This window comes from Triticum dicoccoides, chromosome 2A, assembly GCF_002162155.2.
Source record: "Triticum dicoccoides isolate Atlit2015 ecotype Zavitan chromosome 2A, WEW_v2.0, whole genome shotgun sequence".
NCBI classification, from domain to species: Eukaryota; Viridiplantae; Streptophyta; class Magnoliopsida; order Poales; family Poaceae; genus Triticum; species Triticum dicoccoides.
In genome coordinates this window covers 22122523-22148510 of record NC_041382.1, presented here as the reverse complement: position 1 = coordinate 22148510, position 25988 = coordinate 22122523, and the positions used below count along the sequence as shown (strand labels likewise).

Genomic DNA, 25988 nt, shown 5'->3' with positions numbered 1-25988 from the left:
TCCATCTCCGAAGCACCGTCATGATCACCATCATCACCGGCGCGACACCTTGATCTCCATCGTAGCATCGTTGTCGTCTCGCCAATCTTATACTTCCACGACTATCGCTACCGCTTAGTGATAAAGTAAAGCATTACAGCGTGATTGCATTGCATACAATAAAGCGACAACCATATGGCTCCTGCCAGTTGCCGATAACTCGGTTACAAAACATGATCATCTCATACAATAAAATATTGCATCATGTCTTGACCATATCACATCACAACATGCCCTGCAAAAACAAGTTATACGTCCTCTACTTTGTTGTTGCATGTTTTACGTGGCTGCTACGGGCTTAAGCAAGAACCAATCTTACCTACGCATCAAAACCACAACGATAGTTTGTCAAGTTGGTGTTGTTTTAACCTTCACAAGGACCGGGCGTAGCCACACTCGGTTTAACTAAAGTTGGAGAAACTATCACCCGCAAGCCACCTATGTGCAAAGCACGTCGGGAGAACCGGTCTCGCGTAAGCGTACGCGTAATGTTGGTCCGGACCGCTTCGTCCAACAATACCGCCGAACCAAAGTATGACATGCTGGTAAGCAGTATGACTTATATCGCCCACAACTCACTTGTGTTCTACTCGTGCATATAACATCAACATATAAAACCTAGGCTCGGATGCCACTGTTGGGGAACATAGTAATTTCAAAAAAATTCCTACGCACACGCAAGATCATGGTGATGCATAGCAACGAGAGGGAGAGAGTGTGATCTACGCACCCTTGTAGATCGACAACGGAAGCGTTAACTTGGTTGATGTAGTCGTACGTCTTCACGGCCCGACCGATCAAGCACCGAAACTACGGCACCTCCGAGTTCTAGCACACGTTCAGCTCGATAACGATCCCCGGACTCTGATCCAGCAAAGTGTCGGGGAAGAGTTCCGTCAGCACGACGGCGTGGTGACGATCTTGATGTACTACTGTCGCAGGGCTTCGCCTAAGCACCGCTACAATATTATCGAGGACTATGGTGGAAGGGGGCACTGCACACGGCTAAGAATATGATCACGTGGATCAACTTGTGTCTCTAGGAGGTGCCCCTGCCTCCGTATATAAAGGCTCAAGGGAGGGGGCCGGCCGGCCATCATAGGGCGCGCCAGGAGGAGTCCTACTCCCTCCGGGAGTAGGACTCCCCTCCTTTCCTAGTTGGAATAGGATTCGCGGAGGGGGGAAAGAGGAGAGAGAGGAGGAAGGTGGGCCGGCCCCCTCTCCTTGTCCTATTCGAACCAAGGGGGGGAGGGACGCGCGGCCCATCTCTGGCCACCTCTCCTCTCTTCCACTAAGGCCCACTAAGGCCCATATACCTCCCGGGGGGGTTCCGATAACCTCCCGGTACTCCGGTAAAATCCCGATTTCACCCGGAACACTTCCGATATCCAAACATAGGATTCCAATATATCAATATTTATGTCTCGACCATTTCGAGACTCCTCGTCATGTCTGTGATCACATCCGGGACTCCGAACAACCTTCGGTACATCAAAATGCATAAACTCATAATATAACTGTCATCTTAACCTTAAGCGTGCGGACCCTACGGGTTCAAGAACAATGTAGACATGACCGAGACACGTCTCCGGTCAATAACCAATAGCGGAACCTGGATGCTCATATTGGCTCCTACATATTCTACGAAGATCTTTTATCGGTCAGACCGCATAACAACATACGGTGTTCCCTTTGTCATCGGTATGTTACTTGCCCGAGATTCAATCATCGGTATCCTATACCTAGTTCAATCTCGTTATCGGCAAGTCTCTTTACTCGTTCTGTAATACATCATCCCACAACTAACTCATTAGTTGCAATGCTTGCAAGGCTTAAGTGATGTGCATTACCGAGAGGGCCCAGAGATACCTCTCCGACAATCGGAGTGACAAATCCTAATCTTGAAATATGCCAACCCAACATGTACCTTTGGAGACACCTGTAGAGCTCCTTTATAATCATCCAGTTACGTTGTGACGTTTGGTAGCACACAAAGTGTTCCTCTGGCAAACGGGAGTTGCATAATCTCATAGTCATAGGAACATGTATAAGTCATGAAGAAAGCAATAGCAACATACTAAACGATCGGGTGCTAAGCTAATGGAATGGGTCATGTCAGTCAGATCATTCAACTAATGATGTGACCCCGTTAATCAAATAACAACTCTTTGTCCATGGTTAGGAAACATAACCATCTTTGATTAACGAGCTAGTCAAGTAGAGGCATACTAGTGACACTCTGTTTGTCTATGTATTCACACATGTATTATGTTTCCGGTTAATACAATTCTAGCATGAATAATAAACTTTTATCATGATATAAGGAAATAAATAATAACTTTATTATTGCCTCTAGGGCATATTTCCTTCACTACCTGGCGAGGTATCTAACTTGATGAGAAAATAGACCAAATGTTACATTCATAGTTTACCACATGGTATACCCAAAGTAAAACACATAGAACATACTCACACATCATCGCACGATTTACCCTATCCAACATCATGATATACAACACACAAACACATCAGAGTGGCTCGTTGGAAATCCAACGCCTAAGCATTGCGAGGCATCTCTCAGGTTGGTATGACGGTGCAGTGTGTCCACCACCCTGTAAGCGTGATAATTGGTCAATGAGAACTATCCAAACTAAATTGACCCATGATAAGCATGAATCTCATCAAGAGACATGTGCAATCCATACTTCCAAGAGAGTCTCCTAAGTGAAGGCAGAGATAGATATCTTATTACCTTTACGGTGGCGAACGTCATGTTATTTGTATATGCTATTGTGAATCTGCATATTTGTTATATTTCACATTGTAAGTGGAATTATCCAATGCAGTTTATATATGTTAATAATATAGAAACCAACATAAAGAATCCAATTCATCAAACGGTATTTAAATATAAATTCTCACCCAGCGGATTGTCCATCAAGATGCCAAGCCCTCCATTCATCTATAATGGAGAAGTTGAGTGATCTTACCCAAGACTGTGTACCCAAAAAAGGTACAACAGCATCATGGTCTCCACTGTAGAAGAAAGAGAGGTGAGCAGTTGGAAAACTATACTCCCTCCATTTCAAAATATAGTTTGTATTTTCGAAATTCAAGCTATATAAAACTTAACATCTACAATACCAAATAAATATCATTAAAAACATTGTGAAACATACTTTTATATTATATTATTTTATATTTGGTAGTATAATGATAATATTTTTTCTAAAAAATTGGTCAACCTTTACAAGATTTGTCTTTTAAAATATCCATATGCAGTATATTTTGGAGTGGAGATAGTATTCAACTCCATAGTTGCTGATGTACGACAGATCATCTTTTGTTCCGCTGTTGTACATTCAAATATAGTTAAAATACAGCCCTACAACCAGATGATAATTGTTGTAAGCTATCTGTATTTGTTTTTATGTAATAGTAATTACCTATATACCAAGGCACGATAACCTTTTGATGTAATATTACGATGGTACTTTATACTGCTCTCAATGTCATGGGTGAAAGGTAGGTCTTTTTCATGGCACCTCACCCATTCGCCCATGCTCCCCTAAGTTGTTGGCGCATAGTGATACAAAAGAAGAGTGTTAAACATCAGATGCCAATAGCAAGAGATAAATATCTTCTCGAGCAGAGATAGTAATCTAACCTCCTTGATTCCAAGGTTTTCCCGTGTGATGTTGTTGTTAGCCCAAACATATGCCAGGTAGGTAATATAGCCCTGTAGATGGGAGAAAAATAGGAAGTTGGTTGGGAAATAACTTTTGATGACTCACAACATCTTAGTAAGTGTTGGTTGCTTTGGAATACAAAGCGGGGGAAAACTCTTTTTCGGTAAGTGGAATAACTAATCTGCATAGCTGCGTTGGTTTTTGTCAGCACTGAAATGCCTGGTATATATATATATGTATGAAATATTGTGTAGTGCTGTTGTATATGCGTGTGAGATTCTGGTAGTGCAGCGGGCCTGCTTCTACTGCAATTTCGGGTGTATGGCTGGCTGAAATTAAGCAGTTTGCCCTTCCTGCTCAAACATCCGACACAGAAATTTATACCTTGTGGGATCTAGTATATAGCAAACGGACTAATTTAGTTCTTGCTCATCAAGGATATGAACCTATGTTCTGAGATGTTTGGTGGTTAGGGTCATCGCAGTCAGACTTTTCTCCCATTGGGTGGTAAAAAGATTGTAAGGGATGAGATTTTCCATCCAATGATAGTTCTTTTTTTTTCATCCAATGATAGTTCATTGTGTAGTTTAGAACCAACTAGCAAAGTAAGGCAAAGCTTTATTGCACTCATCCAATATCACGGCATAAAAACAAGTCAGCCGCATGCACAAACAATCTATCGACTTGCCCGAGTATGAGTTCGATTGTGTGCACATATTAATATGATATCCGTACTAATAACGTGGTAATATATACTCTTGTGGGTTCAAAATGACAATCAATTCTTTTAAAAACCATGTACAGTAAATCATGGATATTTTCGTCATTTTACTAGACCTATATCTGCTCAGACTTTTTGCATTATTAGTAGTCATTTGCAATATATATTTTTCTCTTGTTCCCAACGTTTTAAAAAATGCACCTTCAAATTTATTTTAGCATACTAATTGTTATTCATCGTGATATCACTTATTCAGTAAAGGAGTTAATAAAGATGGACTTACATGGCAATCCACTTGAGGCCGAGGTGGTGGATGTTTCAGTGCTCCAGTTTCTTGTTGGAGGATCCTGCCATGTGTAGTCTTATCGTTTGGTGTGGGAGACAGATAATTGCACTTTTTATACAAAATTTGGGAGTTGTAAATTTCTTCAAGCAACTGCGGGGAAACATAAAAAAGAATCATGCATATATTCGAGTGAATTGCAAGAAACCATCACATTTGGGGCTTATCTTGCAGAAAACCACCTAGTCGCTAATCATTTGCAAAAATCACCGCGCATTCAGTAAACATTTTGCAAAAAACACTGAACAGGTGATTTAGCCCGTTTAACCATTTTCTGACTAGTGGGGCTGGACTGTAAGGAGCTGATTTGACAACAAATTGACATATACCTCCCTGGATCTTATAAAAGAAAAGCAATCAAGCCCCCCCTCCCCCACGGAGGGCATCTCCTTCCTCTCGTCGGGAAGAAGCAGGACAGCGGCAGCTGGGCGGAGCTGCAGGCGAGGAATGGCAGCGCGGCGGCGGGATCCGGCCAGGAAGGGCCTGTAGGCAGTGGATCCGGCGGAACTGGAGGCGGCGCGACGAACTGAGAGGGGGCGACGGCCTCTGCTCCTGCAGCAAAACGACGGCGAGGCGGAGAAGTTAGCAGCGGCGCGACACGAGGATAAGAAAGGGACCGGAGGCGGCGCAAGGAGCTCACCAGTGGGCGGTGAGGACGACGCAGAGGTCCAAGAGCGGGCGAGGCAGGGACGACGCGGTCCTCTGCTCGCTCGACATGAAGCAGCGGCGGCGCGGGACTGCAGGGACGTGGAGTTTGGCGGCGGGGACGACCGGATCAGGGCGTGGGTGCAGGTGACGAAGCTCCAGGCGGAGAAGGGGGCCGGCAGACAGCGAATCCGGCGAACTAGGTGGCGGCGCGAGGAACTGAAGGAGGCGGTGGGGCGCACATCCTCTGTTCAAAAGACAGAGAGCTTCAGAGACGGGGACGAGAGACAGACAGAAAAAGGAGAGACCGCGAGGGGTCTTCACGGAGCAGGAGGCCATGGCGCTCTGCCGGGGACGCGTCGGCCTGCTCACCGTCGCCGTCGGCCACCGCGACGCGCACGCCGCGCTCGCCGGCTCACTCCTATCCATCTCCTCCTCGCTCCACCTCCTTCCGGCGGCGGGGGCATGGTCCAGGGGGCTGATTAATTTTTTTAAAATCTACTAGGGGTCTGTGTGTGATTATTTTGGGCCCCACCTGTCAAAAACGCCCTCAACCGTGCCAAATGACATGTTCAGTGCAATCTGCAACACTTTTACTGAATACGCGATGGCTTTTGCAAATGATTAGCGACCAGGTTGTTTTCTGCTAGATATGCCTCAAATGTGCGAAAAATGCCAATGGTGCTCGGCCTACAGGCAGGCCGGAATCCTGCCCGTCTGACCACCATTGGGATTCCCGCTCCCTGTGTATACAGCATGTATTTGATATTTTTTCGGCCTGTATTGAAACGGCTCTGGCCCACGCACATGCCAAAGGACCTAGGCCTCTTACACTCATCTGACATGCTCCATGCGCGTGCAGACTTGTACGACTCGCTGTCGAGCACAGATGCAAGTCGTGGTTGGTTGCTGGCCTGAGGAGAGCACCCGCAGCCCAAAGTGCGTTCGTGGAGCATTGGTGTCCAGTGAAACAGCCGCGGGTGTTCTTCAGTACGTTTTGCTAAGCATGTTTTTCGGCTTGCTAATTGTGATGGTTGATGTTCAGGCAGCTTGTTTCTGGGCTGGTTTCAGCTGAAAGCCATAGAATAATTTTTAACTGCAGTTTTTTGCGCACCAAGCTTGGTCTGACATTCAGTTAGTTAAAACACGCTCGCATGAAGTCACTTTTCGCCGAAGACAGCTTATGGCACACAAATTCAGTACTAAACATTTTCTTGAGGTGGACAGAAACCACACTAAACAATGGCTAATCCATGCTGCGGGGATACATTTGCAATGCAGCAAACTCCCTGAGCACGCACATGCCAACCCGGAGCCCATGCCGCTCACTGCTTCATGCCCTGAAACCTGAGTGCATGTTCCATTGTTCAGGAACACCTGCACGTCAGTTTCAAAAACAAAAAAAAAAGGAACACCTGCACGTCACAGAGGATCTTGCATCGTACTAGCTCCAGGGCATGCACTGTCACTTCACTAGACCTCATCACTAACCTATGCATCACAGCACACGCCTGAAATAGCACAATAGACCAAACTAAGCAGTGGAGATAAAGCAAACACACTGACGGTTGTGTTATCAATCTAAGCAAGTCCGTCAACAACAAAACTGCCAGGTAATCAGAAGTGCAATTTTACAAACACCCACACACTTGTCCCCATGGAGCTAGCGGTACTCCACGCATACCAACTCAGATCAAGCCAAATGCATATATTAAGTTTAAGAGGAAAAAACTGAAGAAATAAAAGACAATCTAATCCAAGTAAGTCACAACACACACCAGTCAGTGTGTTTGCTTTATCTCCACACACGCCAACATTGACAGTTCATAACAACAGTATAGAAGGATTACACTAGAATTTCGGCCAACACCTACACCGCAGCATGAACCTCCCCCACCTGGCGACTGGAAGAACTGATCATGCCACTCAAATTGAACATGTCGGGAAAAATAGCACATGGCATTTTGTAATTCACGGTCCACATGATGCAACGGGCCTGTTTCACGCTCGGCGTTGACAACATCGGCAACAAACCATGCAATGTATCAATTAAATGTCCCGACAATTTGAATAAAATATCTCATTAAGTCCCAAACAGTCATCACAACAATGACCCGGTGAACATGAACAAAATTATGAACTGAAATGTAGAGAAACTGAATTTCGAAACACTCTTGCTACATTTGATAAAGCGGGGGTAAAGGAAGTTCGGCTCAAATTGATCGGTAAGTCACACATTCTTCCTGTGACCAAGCACTACACACTTCAAACACTTTGGCAATTTCTTTGGAGCATTAGAGATGTCACCTCGTTCAGCACATGCATCTGGTAATCTTGTGTCCCTGACCTCGACGTATGGTGCAGAACCTAGACCTTTGCTTATTCTCTTGAAGTATGTCGACCTGCAGTACGCCAGTCCTTCGCAGGCGCTATACCTGAACATTACCGGTCAACATGTTTCCTACTTAGCAGACTAATGGTAGAACATAAAAACAGGGGAAAAATTAGCATATCACAAAGGGACTGGTTGTAAAATATGGAGAGGTTACATTGTAGTATCTGTGTCAAACGCATGTGTGTCCTAGTGAACTAATTGAAAAATAAAGCGACAAAACCGGGCCTGCAAAATATGGAGATGCTATCTTAATTACTGATCACTAACTTCAGAATAGATGCATCCATGACAATTATCCTGTACTATGGAGTGCAGAATTCTATAGTCCAGTTGACCTCTACTAAGTAACTGGTTAATCAAACAGCAAGCTAGCACGCACGGCTGCTGGAAAAAAAATTGAATCGAATTTATATGATCAAAAAAGTACAAGCTGCCAAATCAGTGAAAGGTGCCACACTGAATATCTTAATAACATAAGCACAGAATTCTAACTGGTACTGCAGCATTTTGGTTGAAAAATAAGTTCAGAAACCAACTATCCAGAAGACATCTTCTTTCCAATTCGAACTGCAGCTTGTGGGTGACAATTTATGCAGTGTTTGTTCAGTTAGGTACAGATATTGAAGGAAAACACATTAACATAAATTATATTGTGTCCGACTGGGTCATGCCATGGTAGTACAACAGAAGCAAAAACTAAAACACATTTGTTGTAGCATGAGCTATAACATGGCAATCAAAAGGTAATCAGCTAATTTTCCAAAACCTGGCCAATGCAGGCACACTTGCTGAAAAATTTACCATTTACAACTAATTTAATTTACAAGAACTTGGCAAAGGGGATTATTTATTTCTTCAAACAGCTTAGCTATCTACCGAAATGAACATATTAATTAAGAGAAAATTGGGTAAACTTTGCTTATCGTTCAGTCGCACGAAAGGCATGAACACACTTCATGCGGTGTTCTTCACAAAATGTCAGCAGAGTTACTTATTAAGCGGAATTCCCGAAACTAGGAACAAACAATAACGCACTACTGACCAAAACAAACAACAATTGCAAATCCATTTAGTCAAGCTCATTAATAGCTGAAAAGGACAAAAAAAAGAACATATGAATTCAGTCATGGCAGCACATACATGAATCGAAACAGTCAAACATGCATTCACATAACTGACATGAGAATCACTACTTGCAGGACAAACTACACACAATTTTTCTTGGCCAGTAGAACAAATCAAATTCAAGTTTAGAACTACATACCTTCTTGTCCATCTGCTCGTAGCTTCAGAGCACACCTCAAATCCCCCGTTTCAGTCCAACTGGAAATCACCGGAGTTGGGCACTGCTGGATCGGCAACGCGACAAATCAGGCCATCTGCGACACCCATCGAAGCTTGGACTCCACCCGAGGCACCACAGCTATGGGTTGCATCGAATTAACCTGCCGCCCCGCCTGGAGAAAGAGGATTTGTGAGAAAAAGGGAATGGAACTTGACAAACTAGTTGCGGATCTACACACCCCCGCACAGGAAACGTACCCGTAGCGCATACACGGCGCAGTCGACGCCGTTGGTGGACATCTCGCCGGATAGCACCCCACCGCCGTCGCCCGAGGGGAAAGAGAAGAGGGCAGAGAGGCAAGTCTGTTTTGTGGCTGTGGCTTCTCCCACGGGGCAAAGTTTTGGGAGAGGTGGACGACGAGATTCTCCTTCCTGTGCTGTGGCCGGGGGCAGTCGTGGGCGATGGGCCGCACAGAATACGCCTACACACTCCGTAGGCGTATCGCGGGCTGTATTTCACGGCATAGGCCTGCCACCCACTGAAACCTTGTGAACACACATAAAATGTCCGGATATACACGCGGAATTTTTGTTTCGAATTTTTTAACTTCTCAGAATTTGGATTTCGACAATAGGTGCATATGCACCTAGGAGCCAAAGGCAATTACCGAAAGAATTGTAGAAACTCATCAATCTATGTTTATAATATATACATGAGTACGAATTTGGCAGCCAACAACGTGCACATGGACAGCTTTGATAGATTAGGATGGAAGTCGTATGTAAGCGAAATAGTTATGATAGATTAGGACAGCGATAGATTAGGATGGAAGTCTTATGTAATCAAACATGCTAATGGTAGATTAGAATGGTGACATATTAGGATGAAAGTCGTATGTAATCAGACATAGTTATGACATATTAGGATGGAAGTCGTATGTACGCATATAGTCTTTAAATGGAGTCTTTTTGACAGGCCAGCGAAGATACTAGATCAAGATATATTAGACGTAAAAATTCTTTGAAAATGAGGAATTGAGAAGGAGATACGATGGAGGGTTCATCTTCTTAATATGTAGAAGAATGTATAAATAATTGTATAAAAATATGCAAATAAAATGTGTATTGCTGTTGGTTTCCAAATTGACTTGAGCAATCAAATTGATCAGCGCTGTTAATCGTAAGTTGAGTGAGTTGTATGCTTACCGCCTTGAGCCTGTCCATAGCTTGAGCACAGATAACATTCTTGGGGTTGGGGTTGTCATAACGTTCCCCATGGCAGTGCTCCATTATTGTCTTATATCAGATCGATTGATCACATGCAAGCACATGGAAACTGAATTAACTAACTAATTAACCTCATACGGGGAATAATGTAAGCTTTATATTAGTAGTGAACTGCAGGTCAGCGCATAGGTGATTGAGCAAGAGTTGGGAGCTTGTGTAACTAATCACCTCATACAACTGATCGGAAATGACTCCTACTCCATGAAGATATGGCACTCTAGAATCGAGATCAATGGCCTCACCAGTAATCGGGTTGCCTACCAGATAGCCCTGAGAATATATGTTTTTGTCATAACAGAAGCTAGCTGTAGCCTGTGGCCAGACTAATTGTGATTTTGGCATTTAACATCAGTACAATAATTGTGATATATGTGTATACATAGTGTGTGAATGAATTTTAGAGTACTTACCTTGAGATTAATTGTCGGCTTCAGTCCCGCCTCAATATCTAAAAACAGACAAATATATTGCTTAGGTGTGATGGATAGACGTACTATATCCACCTTTCCAAAGTAAACACCTTGAACTTTCTTTCATGTGAATGTGAAAAAGAATTACGAGTTATATATGCTAGTAATAATGCAGCACCTTCTGAGATCTTCTGCGCGACGTTTGGTACGATCTTTCCGGCGTACGAATCTCCCCCGACATAGAAATGATTTGAGAGGAAATCTGGATGCTCAGTGAACCACTTATCCAAAGATGAAGAATGTTTTTTATCAGAAAATTATGTTGACGATGATGACAAAATTAGTATATACTCTACATTGCAAATTAATCAATGTATAGCAAGCAGCTTCAGTTGAATTATTGCTACGTATTACCTTGGTGAGGAACGTTTTGAGCTGCAGCGAAGAGGAGACCTCTCCGACGTCGTACCCTCTGGGGTCCCGGGAGAAGGAGAAGCCGGCGCCGACGGGGGAGTCGACGAAGATGACGCTGGCGGCCTTGGTCCAGGAGTAGGGGTGGTAGCGCAGCCGCGGCACGGCCCCGGCCGCGCCGTCGTAGGGCTCGATCACGAACCTCAGCGGGCCCATCTCGAAGAGCAGCGCGCTGAGCACGCTGCAGCGGTCGCCGCCGGTGAGCCAGAGGATGACCGGGTCGCGCCGCGGGTCGCCCTCCGACTCGATGAAGTAGTAGAAGAGCTCCGAGCCGTGCTCCTCGTCCACGGTCACGTACCTGCCAATATGATCGTTGATAGTAGTGTGTTAAAGAGCTCGAAGTTGAACTGGCCGCAGGTGAACAGACTGAATGCAATTTCGAGAAGGCACGGTTGGGTGGTGGTGGTACCCGGTCTCAAGGTGGAACGGGAGGGCGCCGTCGAAGCCCGGGAGGCTGGTGACCAGCGTCGTGGCCGCCTCGCCGGAGACGATGATCAAGCTGAGGAGGAGGAAGAGGAGCCGGGACAGCAGTTGCGCATCCATTGTTTGTCCGGTTAGCCGTTGAATTTCTGCCGGGCTGCCGTGCTCGACCGGACGTAACTGATAAAGAAGTGAGACGACGTGCTGTCATGTCATGTGCCTATCGAAAATATATAATAGAGCACCTGCACCCAGACCCTCCCTATCTAGTCATCCATTCTGCGCTTCGCGATTCGTGCAAACATATTTCTCTTTTTTCTTTCTCTCACATAAAACATGTTTTGAAGTTTAAACCTTTGCAGCGTGGCAAAGCTTTCTATCTAGAATCTAGGATAGATTTAAAAAACATTTTTTGTATATTTATTTTTGACCAAAAAATCTGAAAAATTTATCCTAGATTCTAGATAGAAAGCTTTGCCACGCTGCAAAGGTTTGAACTTCAAAACATGTTTTATGCGAGAGAAACAAAAAAAAGAAAATTTCAGATAGAAAGTTAGTTGTGTTGCACATATCTTAAAACAATATTGGACAGTTAGGATAGCAGAGCCCGGGTGCAGATGTTCTAAAAATCCACGTCCATGTGCCTATAGTTTACTGTCTCCTACCTGCCGCAAGTGTATCCTACAGTGGGACTTGCTATTTGACTATCTGTAGGTCGCCTGAAAAAAGGTTTGGACTCGGTCTTGTTTTTCGCCGTTGGATTGAAATCATAAACCCTAACCCTGAAAAACTGCACAGCGGTCTGACCAGGACCCCTCCCCTCCCCTCCCTGGCCGCTCCCGCGAGCGCCACCGGGGGGGAAACCCTAGCACGCGGGCTCGGCCCTCCTCCTTGTTCCTCCCTCCCCTCACCGCCGCCCCCGCGTGCTGGCAGGCAAAGCCCGGCCAATTCGGGCGGCGGCGGGGCCTCTTCCTCCCCCTGCACGACGATGGATGGCGCGGGTCATCTGGGCTGGATGGCAGCGCGGCGCGGCAGAGGCGGACGGTGACGGGGGCGCGGCCTGCAGGCAGCGGCGTGGAGTGGTTGGTGCGGGCTGGGGCGTTATCTGCTCCCGGCAGCGGCGGCTTTGGGCGCGGCTCAGATCTGACGAAGCTGCGGCGTGGGTGGCCTGGGCCTCTGTGGTGGCGAGGCTTCGGCTCGCTGCAGGTGGTGGCCGGCTCCGGTGACCGCCCCCTGCTGCGACGCTCCCTGGTGGTGGCGGGCCTGCCGGCCCCCGGCCGATCCAGCGATGGCAGGTGCCGTGGGCTGTGCTCGGCGTGCATGGGGCTGCCACGGCGTGGTGGTGGCCCTTGGCGGTGGTCGGGTTTGTCTCACGGCGGCGGCTGGACCTCTTCGGCATCGGCCCGTCGGTGAGCGGCTTGTGCAGGCCTTCGACCCCTCTTCTCGGTGCCCGGGCGCAATCTTCGTCGGAGAGTTGGCTCTTCCCCAGCTTTGGTCCATCGCTCGTCTCGTGCCCGGGCTGCAGGACCGATCTCTTCTTGCGTCTGGCTGCAGGACCGAGCCCGTCTCACGCACGGCTGCAGGACCGAGCTCGTCTCGCGCCTGGCGACAGGACCGAGCTCGTTTAGCGCGCGGTGCAGCAGGACGAGACGATGGTGGCCAGATGCTAGGGGGCGCTCAGTCTCTTTGGTTGGGGTAGCGGCGGGTCTCGCGTGAGGTGGTGTTTAGGCCTTGGATGCTGGGGCGGCGGCCCTGGTGGTGGTTGCGCGGTGCTCATGGGCAGAGCCCGTGGCTCGGTGCTGCCCGGTGACTATGGATGTGGGGACAGTGTGGTTACCGGGGTGTGGTGTTCGGTGGCAATGAGTGTTGGCCGGTGTAAAAACCCGCTCTTTCTTCAGACGGACCGGCGGCGGCAAATCTCGCTCCCTTCCTGAAGGAGTCGTCGCGGCTCTGCTCATTGCCCGTCGTGTTGCTCTAGGGGAAACTCTGACCCTCGGGTCGGGCGGTGGCGGCGCTCCGGTGTCATTTTCTTCCTGAAGGCGCCGCTTTGGAGCTCACGGTTCGTCATACGTGGCTTCATCTCATCGCAGTGGCGTGTTCACGGCGGAGACCCCGGTGGTTGTTGTAGTGCTAAGAGAGGTGTTGCTGTGTTCAGCATCTTTGTATCCGGCCTTGGGTGTGCACATGTGTTTTGGTGGCGTGCGTTTGTACCATGTTGCTGTGGATCGTGCTTTATATATAAAGCTGGGCGAAAGCCTTTTTCGGTAAACCCTAACCCTTTACTAGAGAACCTCTACCTCTCCTTCACGGATGACCCTGCGTCCGAAGAGATCTCGCTGAGTACTGGCCACGACACCCCGTCTCGAGCTCAAGCATTGTTTAATCCTAGCTCCATCGGCGCGGGGGATCCCCTTCTCTAACAAGACCCTAGTGAGATGTCAATAGGGATGTTGCGGTAGGCCACATCTCCGCGCCTGCTCTCTTTCTTCTCCATTAAGATCTACTTGCATGAAATTTGAGTTCAAACAACTTACAAATAGCCACGCTGTAACATCCCAAATTTTTAATTTGGAATGTTATACATTAGGTCATCATGCATATTATATTTTATTTTGCTTTTGGTTTTGATCCTAGAATATCCTAAGCAACTCAAGGACCCACGGAGAGAGTTGGGGATTTCGTTATTTACATATTTGAGTTTTCTCAAATTATGTAAACAGGATCATTTGATTTTATTTATTTTATCATCAATTATTTCTATTACAAAAATATGAGAGAGGGAATAAAATGACTTCTCCAAAATATAGAAATATTGAGGATTTAATAAAAAAATCAAATAAGTTTTATTTCGGAGTTTTTCGGTATTTTTATTTGAATTTAAGAAAAATGCGCGTTTTTCAAAGTTGTAGTTTGGGCCCAAATAAATGTTCACTTTATAGGGCTTGATTTTAGAAACCTGGCAAAATTTATTTCGTGATTTTTGGAGTCCGTTTATTATTTCTTTTTATTTTTCTTCCAAGTGGAATTATAAAAAAAAATGCAGAACCGACTTTGGGCCGTACTCGGCCAGGACACCGCCGGCCGGGGCCTTTATAAGCCGCCGCCCCGGGCGAGAGATAGAGCCCAGCCCCGAAACCCTAACCCTAGAGCCCAGCCGCCGCCGCCAGCCCAGCCGCCGCCGCCGCCGCCCGCCGCCGCCGACTCGCCGGAGTGCGCGCCGCCCGAGGTTCGCCGCCGCTTGTTTTCCGTGCTGTTTAAAAAAAATCTGTTCGTCGTTTTTCTTTTTCGTCGGATTTTTCCTGGTTATTTTCTGATCGCAATTTCTGATTCGATTTTCGTTTTAGTATAACTTTTCGCTTGTTTATTGGAATCAGGCGATTCAAGCACCTGGAGTTTCGTCTCGAAACCCTCTTTCCGAAAATCAACTTAAACATGTTTTTGCTACTGTAAAATTTGCCCTAGATCCAGATTGCTAGAACGAAGTTGTTTCTTTCGCCGTTTGATTTCTTTTGCTTCGTTCGATTTGATTCTTTTTTGCCAACCAGGGTTCTTAAGTTGAACTTTCTGGTTAGATCTTCTATTTGAGTTTTACCTGTGCATTAGATGAGTACTTATTGTATGCTTGTTGTTTGTCTGCGATAGAATACCCGGAGTGCGCCGCCTGTTACGTTGAATCTCTAGGTTTCGCGGATCATCAGCAAGGCAAGTAACACTTTGATCATACCTTTTCTACAACCCAGTTTTATTGCATTAGATCAATCCTCACACATTGCATGATTAGGATCTAATTAAATTGTGGGATGGGAAGTAGATGAGGTAGTACCTATTACCTGTTTATTATCAAACCTTTGGGAGTTACTTCTACGTTTGCTTATTATGCCATGCTATGCTAGTAGACATGGATTGGGTGAGTGAAATCCATGACAGATGTGAGATTGATAATTAATGGTTTATCTAAGGTGGCAACCTAACACACATCTGGGTGGATTGAGGCACCTGGGGTTTCCAGGACTTGCCTGTTTTCTTTTGGACCGCCACCCAGGCTCAAAGGAATCATGAGATTATTCATACTAGAAACTTCCGTGTGCAGCCACAAGCCATTATGGGCTCTGGCATAGTTGACTAAGTTGTGCGAACTCTTACAGTGGTAGACTAGCAGATGTAGGGGATGTAGGTGGTACGGTCTACCCGATCGTAAGGTGCTAGCGCTTCTGAAAGACTATGTCTCGGTCATCCGTCTTCTCAAACACCCTGTAGTGCGAGAAACCAAACGGAGGCGATCGAGTCTTGTGGGGAAAAGTGCGCAAACCTCTACAGAGTGTAACAAACTAATCATGGTTAGCCGTGTCCCCGGTTATGGACATCTTGAGTATCTAGTACTTGGATTTTCATGTGAATCTCAACATGTTACTCTAAATTTATTTTGATGGGTTTTAATGATGTTACTTAATTGGGATTGAGAATGCTGTCAACCATTCTCAATGTTTAACAACCACCATGATAGTAATGGAATTTATTCCTTTGAAGTAGGGAAAAATTGGCTTTACGCAAAAACTGTAACCATAGAGCTTTCCACCAGCCAAATATGCATATAGTATAGCTGTTGCATTCCATTACTCTCTATGTGTTACCTTGCCAGCATATTCCATGTGCTGACCCGTTTTCGGGCTGCAACGTTAATGTTGCAGACTTTTCAGACGACGATTAAGGAGTTTTAGGTCGTGGTTCTATACTCAGTGATGCCGCTGGAGTTGATGGACTCACTTATCTTCCAAGCCTTCCGCTGTTATCGTTATTAGATGGCCTTAAGCCATATTTATTATAATAAGTTCTCCTTTGAGACACTCGATGTAATAAGTGTGTGATTGCTACTCTGCTATAAATCCTCCGAGTACTGTGTGGTGTCAGCATTACTGATCCAGGGATGACACCGGAGCACAGAGATCAGACTGTTTGAGGTCTGGTCGCTACAGAGATGGTATCAGAGCACACGCTGACTGTAGGACACGACCACTAAGCTAAAAGACCTAGATCAGTACTCACTCTTTTCTTTTCTGACTTCTCATCTTTTCTACTCTTTAGGATGGCGGATGCAAGGAACAAGTTCACACAACCAGATGAAGATACACCCTTTGGACGCCACTTGAAGGAAGTCACTAGATACCTGAACATAGGAGTACCAAGCTTCACGGGAACCTACAACGCCACTTTACCTGAAGAAGAGCGCTGGATGATTCAAGTTCAAGTTCCAGGAAGGACGTTCATGCCAGTCACTGAGCCCATAGAGTTTTCTTTTGATGCACCAACTTGGAGTCTAGGAAAGAGTATGGCAGCTCACATCGCCATGGGACGCATTGGAGAAGTCTACCGCAAGGATCTCAAGGATACTATCTACCAGATTTGTGGGCGCCGAGATAAACACTGGGAGATGATTAGCACCAGGAAGGATAGATCAATCACAGCTTTTATCCAGGAGTTAAACCAGCACATTCGACGACAAGAGAATCAGATGTGCGCCGACATGATAGATCTGAAGAAGGCTAAAACTAGAATCAAGGAACTGGAGGAAGAACTCAAGGCTACACGTGAAGATTATGAAGAAGAAATTGAAGTATTGGTGGAGAAGAAAGACAATCTGATCAAGAAGATTGGAATATTTATGGGAGGCCCGACACCAGTAGATGAAGATGAAGAACCCAAGGAGATTAGCCCGGAAGACTACATCATCATCGACGACACCGACTCAGAAGCAGATAGTAGCGATGATGACTATGTTGATAAAGCAGGAGCAGATATCATGGAGTCTACAACCGTAGAATATTTCTAGTAGACCACCTCATCAGTAGTAGTAGTCCACCATGTAAATATAGTAGTCCGAGCACTTTGCGATAGTTAGATCGATTATATGCCTTTGTTTGATTGATTGAAGTGAATTGTGTGCTTTTCCCTCATGTGCATATGGGTAGTGTTTTTCTCTTTAGACCCCCTCTATTCTTATATCTCGTCTTTTCTAAAACCCTCAGATGCCTCCGAGACGTGACCCTGGATTTGCCTTTCCGCCGGAGCTCACCCAGTTGATCCAGCAGCAGAACACCTTGATGCAGTTGCTAGTTCAGAATCAGAATCAGGGGAACAACAACAACAACCCACCACCACCACCACCTGTTGACCACTTAGCCCGTTTTCTTAGGCTAAATCCGCCGGTGTTTTCCAGTAGCACCGAGCCGATAGTAGCAGATGATTGGCTCCGCAAGATAGCTAGGGAGTTGACCACATCAGGATGCATAGATGCGGAGAAGGTGAAGTTTGCCGCACATCAGTTAGAAGGGCCCGCAGCATCCTGGTGGGAGAATTTCACAGCCACCTTCCCAGTCGACACTGTCACATGGGACCAATTTCAGCAGGCTTTTCGTATTGCCCATGTTTCAGCAGGAGCAATGGCCATGAAGAAGCGTGAGTTTCGTAACTTGCGCCAAGGAGGACGGACAGTTGGCCAGTATGTGGAGGAGTTTAGTAAGCTAGCACGTTATGCCCCCGATGACGTTGCTACGGATGCAGCTAAGCAGGAGAAATTCCTGGAAGGACTGAATGATGAGTTGAGTATGCAGTTGATGGTAGCCACCTTCAACAACTACAAGGAGTTGGTAGATCGTGCTCTTATGGTTGAAGGGAAGCAACAGCAAATTGAGAATCGCAAGAGGAAGTATGGACAAGGAAAGTATAATTCAGGAGCTTAGCAGAAGCCACGTTTTACCCCTAGGCCAGGAGGACATTTTCAGCATACCCATGGAGTAGGTAGCTCGCACAATCACAATGGCACCAAGAATGGTAATGGGAATGGAGGAAGCAACGGACAGAACTGCAACACCCCATCCACCCCAGCCAAGAAGGACTTGAGCCACGTCACTTGCTATAAGTGTTCGAAGCTAGGACATTATGCAAATGAATGTCCTGAAGGCCAAAATGGCAATGGAAGTTCTGGGAAGAAGCCGAACCCTTTCAACAGGGGACAGGTGAACCACGTTAGCGTGGAGGAGGTTGAAATTCAGCCCGATGCAGTAATAGGTAAGTTTTTGGTTAAGTCATTTACTGCACTCGTTCTTTTTGATACTGGTGCATCGCATTCATACATATCAAGGGGATTTGTGGATAAGTATAACCTACCAATCCAAGCCCTTAGGTCACCCATGTTAGTAACCTCGCCAGGAGTAGAGTATGTGGCAAGTCTATGGTGTGATCGGTTATCATTACGGATTGGTAACTATGTTTTTCCCTCAGACCTAATAGTATTGGAATCTCAAGGATTGGATGTGATATTAGGCATGGATTGGTTATCAAAGTATAAAGGGAATATTGAGTGTGCTAATAAGTCAATTTTGCTTACCACACCAGAAGGGAGAAGGATCAAGTATGTATCCCGGCATGTACCAAAGAGGACACAAGTAAATTCCTTAACCGGAGTTGTGCAGGAGGAAGTACCAGTGGTAAAGGATTTTCCTGATGTATTTCCCGAAGAGTTGCCAGGCATGCCACCGGATAGAGACATTGAGTTTTTGATTGAGCTATTGCCAGGCACTGGGCCAATATCAAAGAGACCATATAGGATGCCAGCAAAGGATTTGGTGGAAATTAAGAAGCAGATTAAGGAGTTACTGGATAAGGGATATATTCGCCCAAGTTCTTCGCCTTGGGGATCACCAGTACTTCTAGTAGAGAAGAAGGATGGATCGGTAAGAATGGTTGTTGATTATCGAGGATTGAATGAAGTAACAATCAAGAACAAGTACCCACTACCAATGATCAATGATCTGTTTGATCGATTGCAAGGAGCTAAAGTGTTTTCCAAGATCGATTTGCGATCAGGATACCACCAGTTGAAGATTCGAGAACAAGATATCCCGAAGACAGCTTTCACCACAAGATATGGACTATATGAGTATACCGTTATGTCATTTGGACTGACTAACGCGCCTGCCTATTTTATGAACATGATGAACAAAGTGTTTATGGAGTTTTTGGATAAGTTCGTCGTAGTGTTCATTGATGATATCCTGGTATATTCGAAGAATGAAGAGGAGCATAAGGAGCATTTGCGTTTGGTACTTGGAAAGCTCAGAGAACATCAGTTATATGCCAAGTTCAGCAAATGTGAGTTTTGGTTGAAGGAAGTAGGATTTCTCGGACACGTTATATCTGGAGAAGTTATAGCAGTAGATCCCGCTAAAGTTGAAACCGTGAGCAAGTGGGAAGCACCAACAACAGTTGGAGAGATCCGGAGTTTTCTTGGACTCGCAGGATACTATCGGAGATTTATTGAGAATTTCTCAAAGATTGCAAAGCCTATGACGGAGTTGTTGAAGAAGGATACTAAGTTTAAATGGACTGATGAGTGTGAGGCAAGTTTTCAGGAATTGAAAAACCGTTTGGTTACCTCACCAGTGCTGATTTTGCCAGACCAGACCAAGGACTATGAGGTGTATTGTGACGCTTCACGTCGAGGACTTGGAGCAGTGCTTATGCAGGAAGGGAGAGTTGTTTCGTATGCTTCACGACAACTGAAGCCTCACGAATTGAATTATGCTACGCATGATTTGGAGTTAGCAGCCGTAGTGCATGCATTGAAGACATGGAGACATTTCCTCATTGGAAATCATTGTGAGGTGTACACGGATCACAAGAGTTTGAAGTATATTTTCACGCAGAAGGAGTTGAATCTCAGACAAAGGAGATGGTTGGAGCTCATCAAGGATTATGATATGAAATTGCAATATCATCCCGGGAAGGCTAATGTAGTAGCTGACGCATTAAACCGCAAGAGCCATGTCAATACGTTAATGACGGGAGAAATACCCAAGGAGTTAGCAGAAAATCTTCGTGAACTACGTTTGGAAATAGTTTCGAGAGGCTATGTAGCAGCACTAGAGATTCAGTCAACTTTGATGGATAGAATCAAAGAAGCTCAGAAAACTGACAAGGAGATTGCTTCTATAAAGGAGAAGCCGAGCAAAGGAAAAGCTAAGGGATTTTGTGAGGATGAGCACGACACCCTATGGTTTGAAGACCGTGTTTACGTGCCCAATAACCCGGAGATTAGGAAGTTGATTCTGCAAGAGGCCCATGATTCACCGTATTCGATTCACCCAGGAAATACCAAGATGTATTCGGATTTGAAGGATATTTTCTGGTGGACCGGAATGAAGAAGGATATTGCGGAGTATGTAGCAGTTTGTGACATATGTCAGAGAGTAAAGGCAGAGCATCAGAAGCCAGCAGGATTGTTGCAGCCATTGCCGATACCCGAATGGAAGTGGGATAAGCTAGGCATGGATTTTATCATGGGATTACCAAGGACTCGTTCAGGCTATGACTCGATTTGGGTCGTAGTTGATCGATTGACGAAGATAGCTCATTTCATCCCAGTAAAGACCACTTACACCAGTGCTAAGTTGGCAAAGATATACATGACCAGGATCGTATGTTTGCATGGAGTTCCGAGGAGTATTGTATCAGATAGAGGAACCCAGTTTACCTCAAAGTTCTGGAAGCAGTTGCATGAGACTTTAGGTAGTAGGCTAGAATTTAGTACAGCTTTTCATCCGCAGACAGATGGACAGACCGAGAGAGTCAATCAGATTTTGGAGGATATGCTGAGAGCTTGTGCGCTAGATTATGGATCTAGTTGGGACGATAATTTGCCATATGCAGAGTTCTCTTACAATAATAGCTATCAGACCAGTTTGAAGATGGCACCTTTCGAGGCTTTGTACGGAAGGAGGTGCAGGACACCGTTGTCATGGGACGAAATTGGAGACCGCCAGTTGTTTGGACCAGATTTGATTAAGGAGTCTGAACAGAAGGTGAAGTTGATTCGCGATAGGCTCAAGGTAGCCCAGTCCAGACAGAAGAGCTACACAGATTCTAAACGCAAGGAGACAATTTACGAAGTCGGAGACAGAGCTTATCTTCGAGTATCCCCACTTCGAGGGATTAAGCGCTTTGGAGTTAAGGGGAAGTTAGCACCACGATTTGTAGGACCATATCGAGTTTTGGAGCGTATGGAAGAAGTGGCTTACAAGTTGGAAGTGCCAGAAGGATTAACAGGAGTGCATGATGTGTTTCACGTTTCTCAGTTGAAGAAGTGTCACGCGGAGAGGGCTGACATACCTTTGAGACACAGTACCATTAGAAGCAATTCAGTTGGATAACAATTTGACCTATGAGGAAAAACCAGTCAAGATTCTTGAGTTTGCCAGCCGAGTTACTCGCAGTAAGGTTATCAAGTTTTGCAAAGTTCAGTGGAGCCACCACACGGAGGATGAAGCCACCTGGGAGCGAGAGGAAGATTTGCTCAAGGACCACCCTCACCTATTTTCTAGCCAGCCCGAATCTCGAGGACGAGATTCATCTTAAGGGGGGTAGGTTTGTAACATTCCAAATTTTTAATTTGGAATGTTATACATTAGGTCATCATGCATATCATATTTTATTTTGCTTTTGGTTTTGATCCTAGAAAATCCTAAGCAACTCAAGGACCCACGGAGAGAGTTGGGGATTTCGTTATTTACATATTTGAGTTTTCTCAAATTATGTAAACAGGATCATTTGATTTTATTTATTTTATCATTAATTATTTCTATTACAAAAATATGAGAGAGGGAATAAAATGACTTTCCCAAAAATATAGAAATATTGAGGATTTAATAAAAAAATCAAATAAGTTTTATTTCGGAGTTTTTCGGTATTTTTATTTGAATTTAGGAAAAATGCGCGTTTTTCAAAGTTGTAGTTTGGGCCCAGATAAATGTTCACTTTATCAGGCTTGATTTTAGAAACCCGGCAAAATTTATTTCGTGATTTTTGGAGTCCATTTAGTATTTCTTTTTATTTTTCTTCCGAGCGGAATTATAAAAAAAACGCGGAACCGACTTTGGGCCGTATTCGGCCAGGACACCGCCGGCCGGGGCCTTTATAAGCCGCCGCCCCGGGCGAGAGAGAGAGCCCAGCCCCGAAACCCTAACCCTAGAGCCCAGCCGCCGCCGCCAGCCCAGCCGCCGCCGCCGACTCGCCGGAGTGCGCGCCGCCCGAGGTTCGCCGCCGCCTTGTTTTCCGTGCTGTTTAAAAAAAATATGTTCGTCGTTTTTCTTTTTCGTCGGATTTTTCGCGGTTATTTTCTGATCGCGATTTCTGATCCGATTTTCGTTTTAGTATAACTTTTCGCTCGTTTATCGGAATCAGGCGATTCAAGCGCCTGGAGTTTCGTCTCGAAACCCTCTTTCCGAATAATCAACTTAAACATGTTTTTGCTACTATAAAATTTGCCCTAGATCCAGATTGCTAGAACGAAGTTGTTTCTTTCGCCGTTTGATTTCTTTTGCTTCGTTCGATTTGATTCTTTTTTGCCAACCAGGGTTCTTAAGTTGAACTTTCTGGTTAGATCTTCTATTTGAGTTTTACCTGTGCATTAGATGAGTACTTATTGTATGCTTGTTGTTTGTCTGCGATAGAATACCCGGAGTGCGCCGCCTGTTACGTTGAATCTCTAGGTTTCGCGGATCATCAGCAAGGCAAGTAACACTTTGATCATACCTTTTCTACAACCCAGTTTTATTGCATTAGATCAATCCTCACACATTGCATGATTAGGATCTAATTAAATTGTGGGATGGGAAGTAGATGAGGTAGTACCTATTACCTGTTTATTATCAAACCTTTGGGAGTTACTTCTACGTTTGCTTATTATGCCATGCTATGCTAGTAGACATGGATTGGGTGAGTGAAATCCATGACAGATGTGAGATTGATAATTAATGGTTTATCTAAGGTGGCAACCTAACACACATCTGGGTGGATTGAGGCACCTGGGGTTTCCAGGACTTGCCTGTTTTCTTTTGGACCGCCACCCAGGCTCAAAGGGATCATGAGATTATTCATACTAGAAACTTCCGTGTGCAGCCACAAGCCATTATGGGCTCTGGCATAGTTGACTAAGTTGTGCGAACTCTTACAGTGGTAGACTAGCAGATGTAGGGGATGTAGGTGGTACGGTCTACCCGATCGTAAGGTGCTAGCGCTTCTGAAAGACTATGTCTCGGTCATCCGTCTTCTCAAACACCCTGTAGTGCGAGAAACCAAATGGAGGCGATCGAGTCTTGTGGGGAAAAGTGCGCAAACCTCTACAGAGTGTAACAAACTAATCATGGTTAGCCGTGTCCCCGGTTATGGACATCTTGAGTATCTAGTACTTGGATTTTCATGTGAATCTCAACATGTTACTCTAAATTTATTTTGATGGGTTTTAATGATGTTACTTAATTAGGATTGAGAATGCTGTCAACCATTCTCAATGTTTAACAACCACCATGATAGTAATTGAATTTATTCCTTTGAAGTAGGGAAAAATTGGCTTTACGCAAAAACTGTAACCATAGAGCTTTCCACCAGCCAAATATGCATATAGTATAGCTGTTGCATTCCATTACTCTCTATGTGTTACCTTGCCAGCATATTCCATGTGCTGACCCGTTTTCGGGCTGCAACGTTAATGTTGCAGACTTTTCAGACGACGATTAAGGAGTTTTAGGTCGTGGTTCTATACTCAGTGATGCCGCTGGAGTTGATGGACTCACTTATCTTCCAAGCCTTCCGCTGTTATCGTTATTAGATGGCCTTAAGCCATATTTATTATAATAAGTTCTCCTTTGAGACACTCGATGTAATAAGTGTGTGATTGCTACTCTGCTATAAATCCTCCGAGTACTGTGTGGTGTCAGCATTACTGATCCAGGGATGACACCGGAGCACAGAGATCAGACTGTTTGAGGTCTGGTCGCTACACACGCGGTATATATTCATCTCAAAGAAACAATAATACAATAATATCACTCGTGCAACGTATGTGTGCCCATCAAAGATGACCCCTAAACATGTATGAAGACATTGAAGACAATGGCGATTCGCGAAGACATTTGTGTTAAAGATAATGACACGTGAAGACATTCACTTGAAGTGAATGGAGCGGGACGACATAGTCTTATGGTAGTTTCATTTTCCTTTTTCCTGAGTCGTAGGAACCACCGAACTGTTAAATAGAGTCGAGGTAAACAAAGTCAGAAAACTGACGTGATGCTCAACCTAAAATCCTATGTTTTCGAGCGAATACAATGAGAGAATATCTCTTCCAGAGTTGGTTGAGTCAGCTTTGCTTGGAGCCCAAGTCAAGCTACCGCGTGTGTTAGAAATCCGACCATTGGACAGATGTCGGTTGTCCATTGACTCAGGGTCATTTCGGACATATCATGTCGGGTTGCCTCCTGGCTATAAATAGCCCACCACCTCCATCATAAGTCGGTGGCTGCTCTGAGTTTGTGCACGGCTTTTGTCATTTAAGAGCAACCCACCTCCGTAGCCTTTGAGAGAGAATCCTTGCGAGGACAAACCCAAAACATTCAGAGCCCCCAAAGTGTTTTGAGCATCACTGAAGTCTTTCAGTTCCATGTGAACCGAAGGATTGTTACACTTGAAGATTGTGATCTTCCAGTCGGTTAGGCGTCACGTTCTGAGTTTAAGAGTCATTGTGGATTGTCGGCGAATGAAGTCTGTCAAGGTTTGGAAGTCTACCTTGAAGACTTACCTGGGTGATTGGGCGAGATCTGCAGATCTTAGATCAAGGGGAATAAGGTGAAGACGTGGTCTTCTGACTTCAATCTCAGCCTCTCCAACCAGACGTACAACTGTCACAATAGTTGGAATTGGTCAAACAAATCCATTGTCTTCCTCGAGATACTGGTTCTATCACTCCACTCCCCTACTTACTGTTTTTGTTTTGTTTCGTGAAGTCTTTGTTAGCCTTTTCTATTTGAAGTCATTGTGTGAAGACTATCACTTCGATTACCCATTTGTCTTCACACTAACTACTTGAGCTGTTCTGTACTACCTTGCTTGTTGTCTGTCCTTGCTTTTCATCTCATCTGTATTGACTTATCAGCATGCTTAGTGTAGTCTATCTTCTGCTGTATCATGTTTAGTTTCTATTTTAGTTTTACGTCTTCGAAGACATTGCTTGTTTCGAAGGCTTTCATAAAATCGCCTATTCACCCCCCCTCTAGTCGATAACTAGCACTTTCATCCTTCAACATCTGCCTCTCCTTCACGCATGACCGCGCGTCCGAAGAGATCTCGCTGAGTACTGGCCACGATGTCACGTCTCGAGCTCAGGTGTTGTTTAATCCTACACTGACAAAACCAAAAAGCCCCCACCTGAACAACACCCATCTTCTCCTCCATC

The 25988-nt window shown here is 45.2% G+C and overlaps 1 protein-coding gene and 1 long non-coding RNA gene across 2 annotated transcripts; both read right to left on the bottom strand.

The window, feature by feature from the left end:
* Positions 1–2394: 2394 nt before the first annotated feature.
* Positions 2395–11827, bottom strand: LOC119352899 (serine carboxypeptidase-like 11). Its single transcript, XM_037619491.1, has 12 exons — positions 11694–11827; positions 11228–11582; positions 10992–11094; positions 10814–10851; positions 10572–10673; positions 10323–10412; positions 4733–4885; positions 3707–3778; positions 3486–3607; positions 2962–3075; positions 2792–2837; positions 2395–2651 (listed from the first exon to the last, which is right to left on the bottom strand). Exons 1-12 carry the CDS (start codon positions 11825–11827, stop codon positions 2568–2570), a joined length of 1413 nt encoding a protein of 470 aa, XP_037475388.1. The 3' UTR covers positions 2395–2567.
* Positions 7481–9505, bottom strand: LOC119352900. Its single transcript, XR_005170261.1, has 3 exons — positions 9375–9505; positions 9097–9289; positions 7481–7872 (listed from the first exon to the last, which is right to left on the bottom strand). It is a non-coding gene; the product is annotated as an uncharacterized LOC119352900 (long non-coding RNA).
* Positions 11828–25988: the final 14161 nt, after the last annotated feature.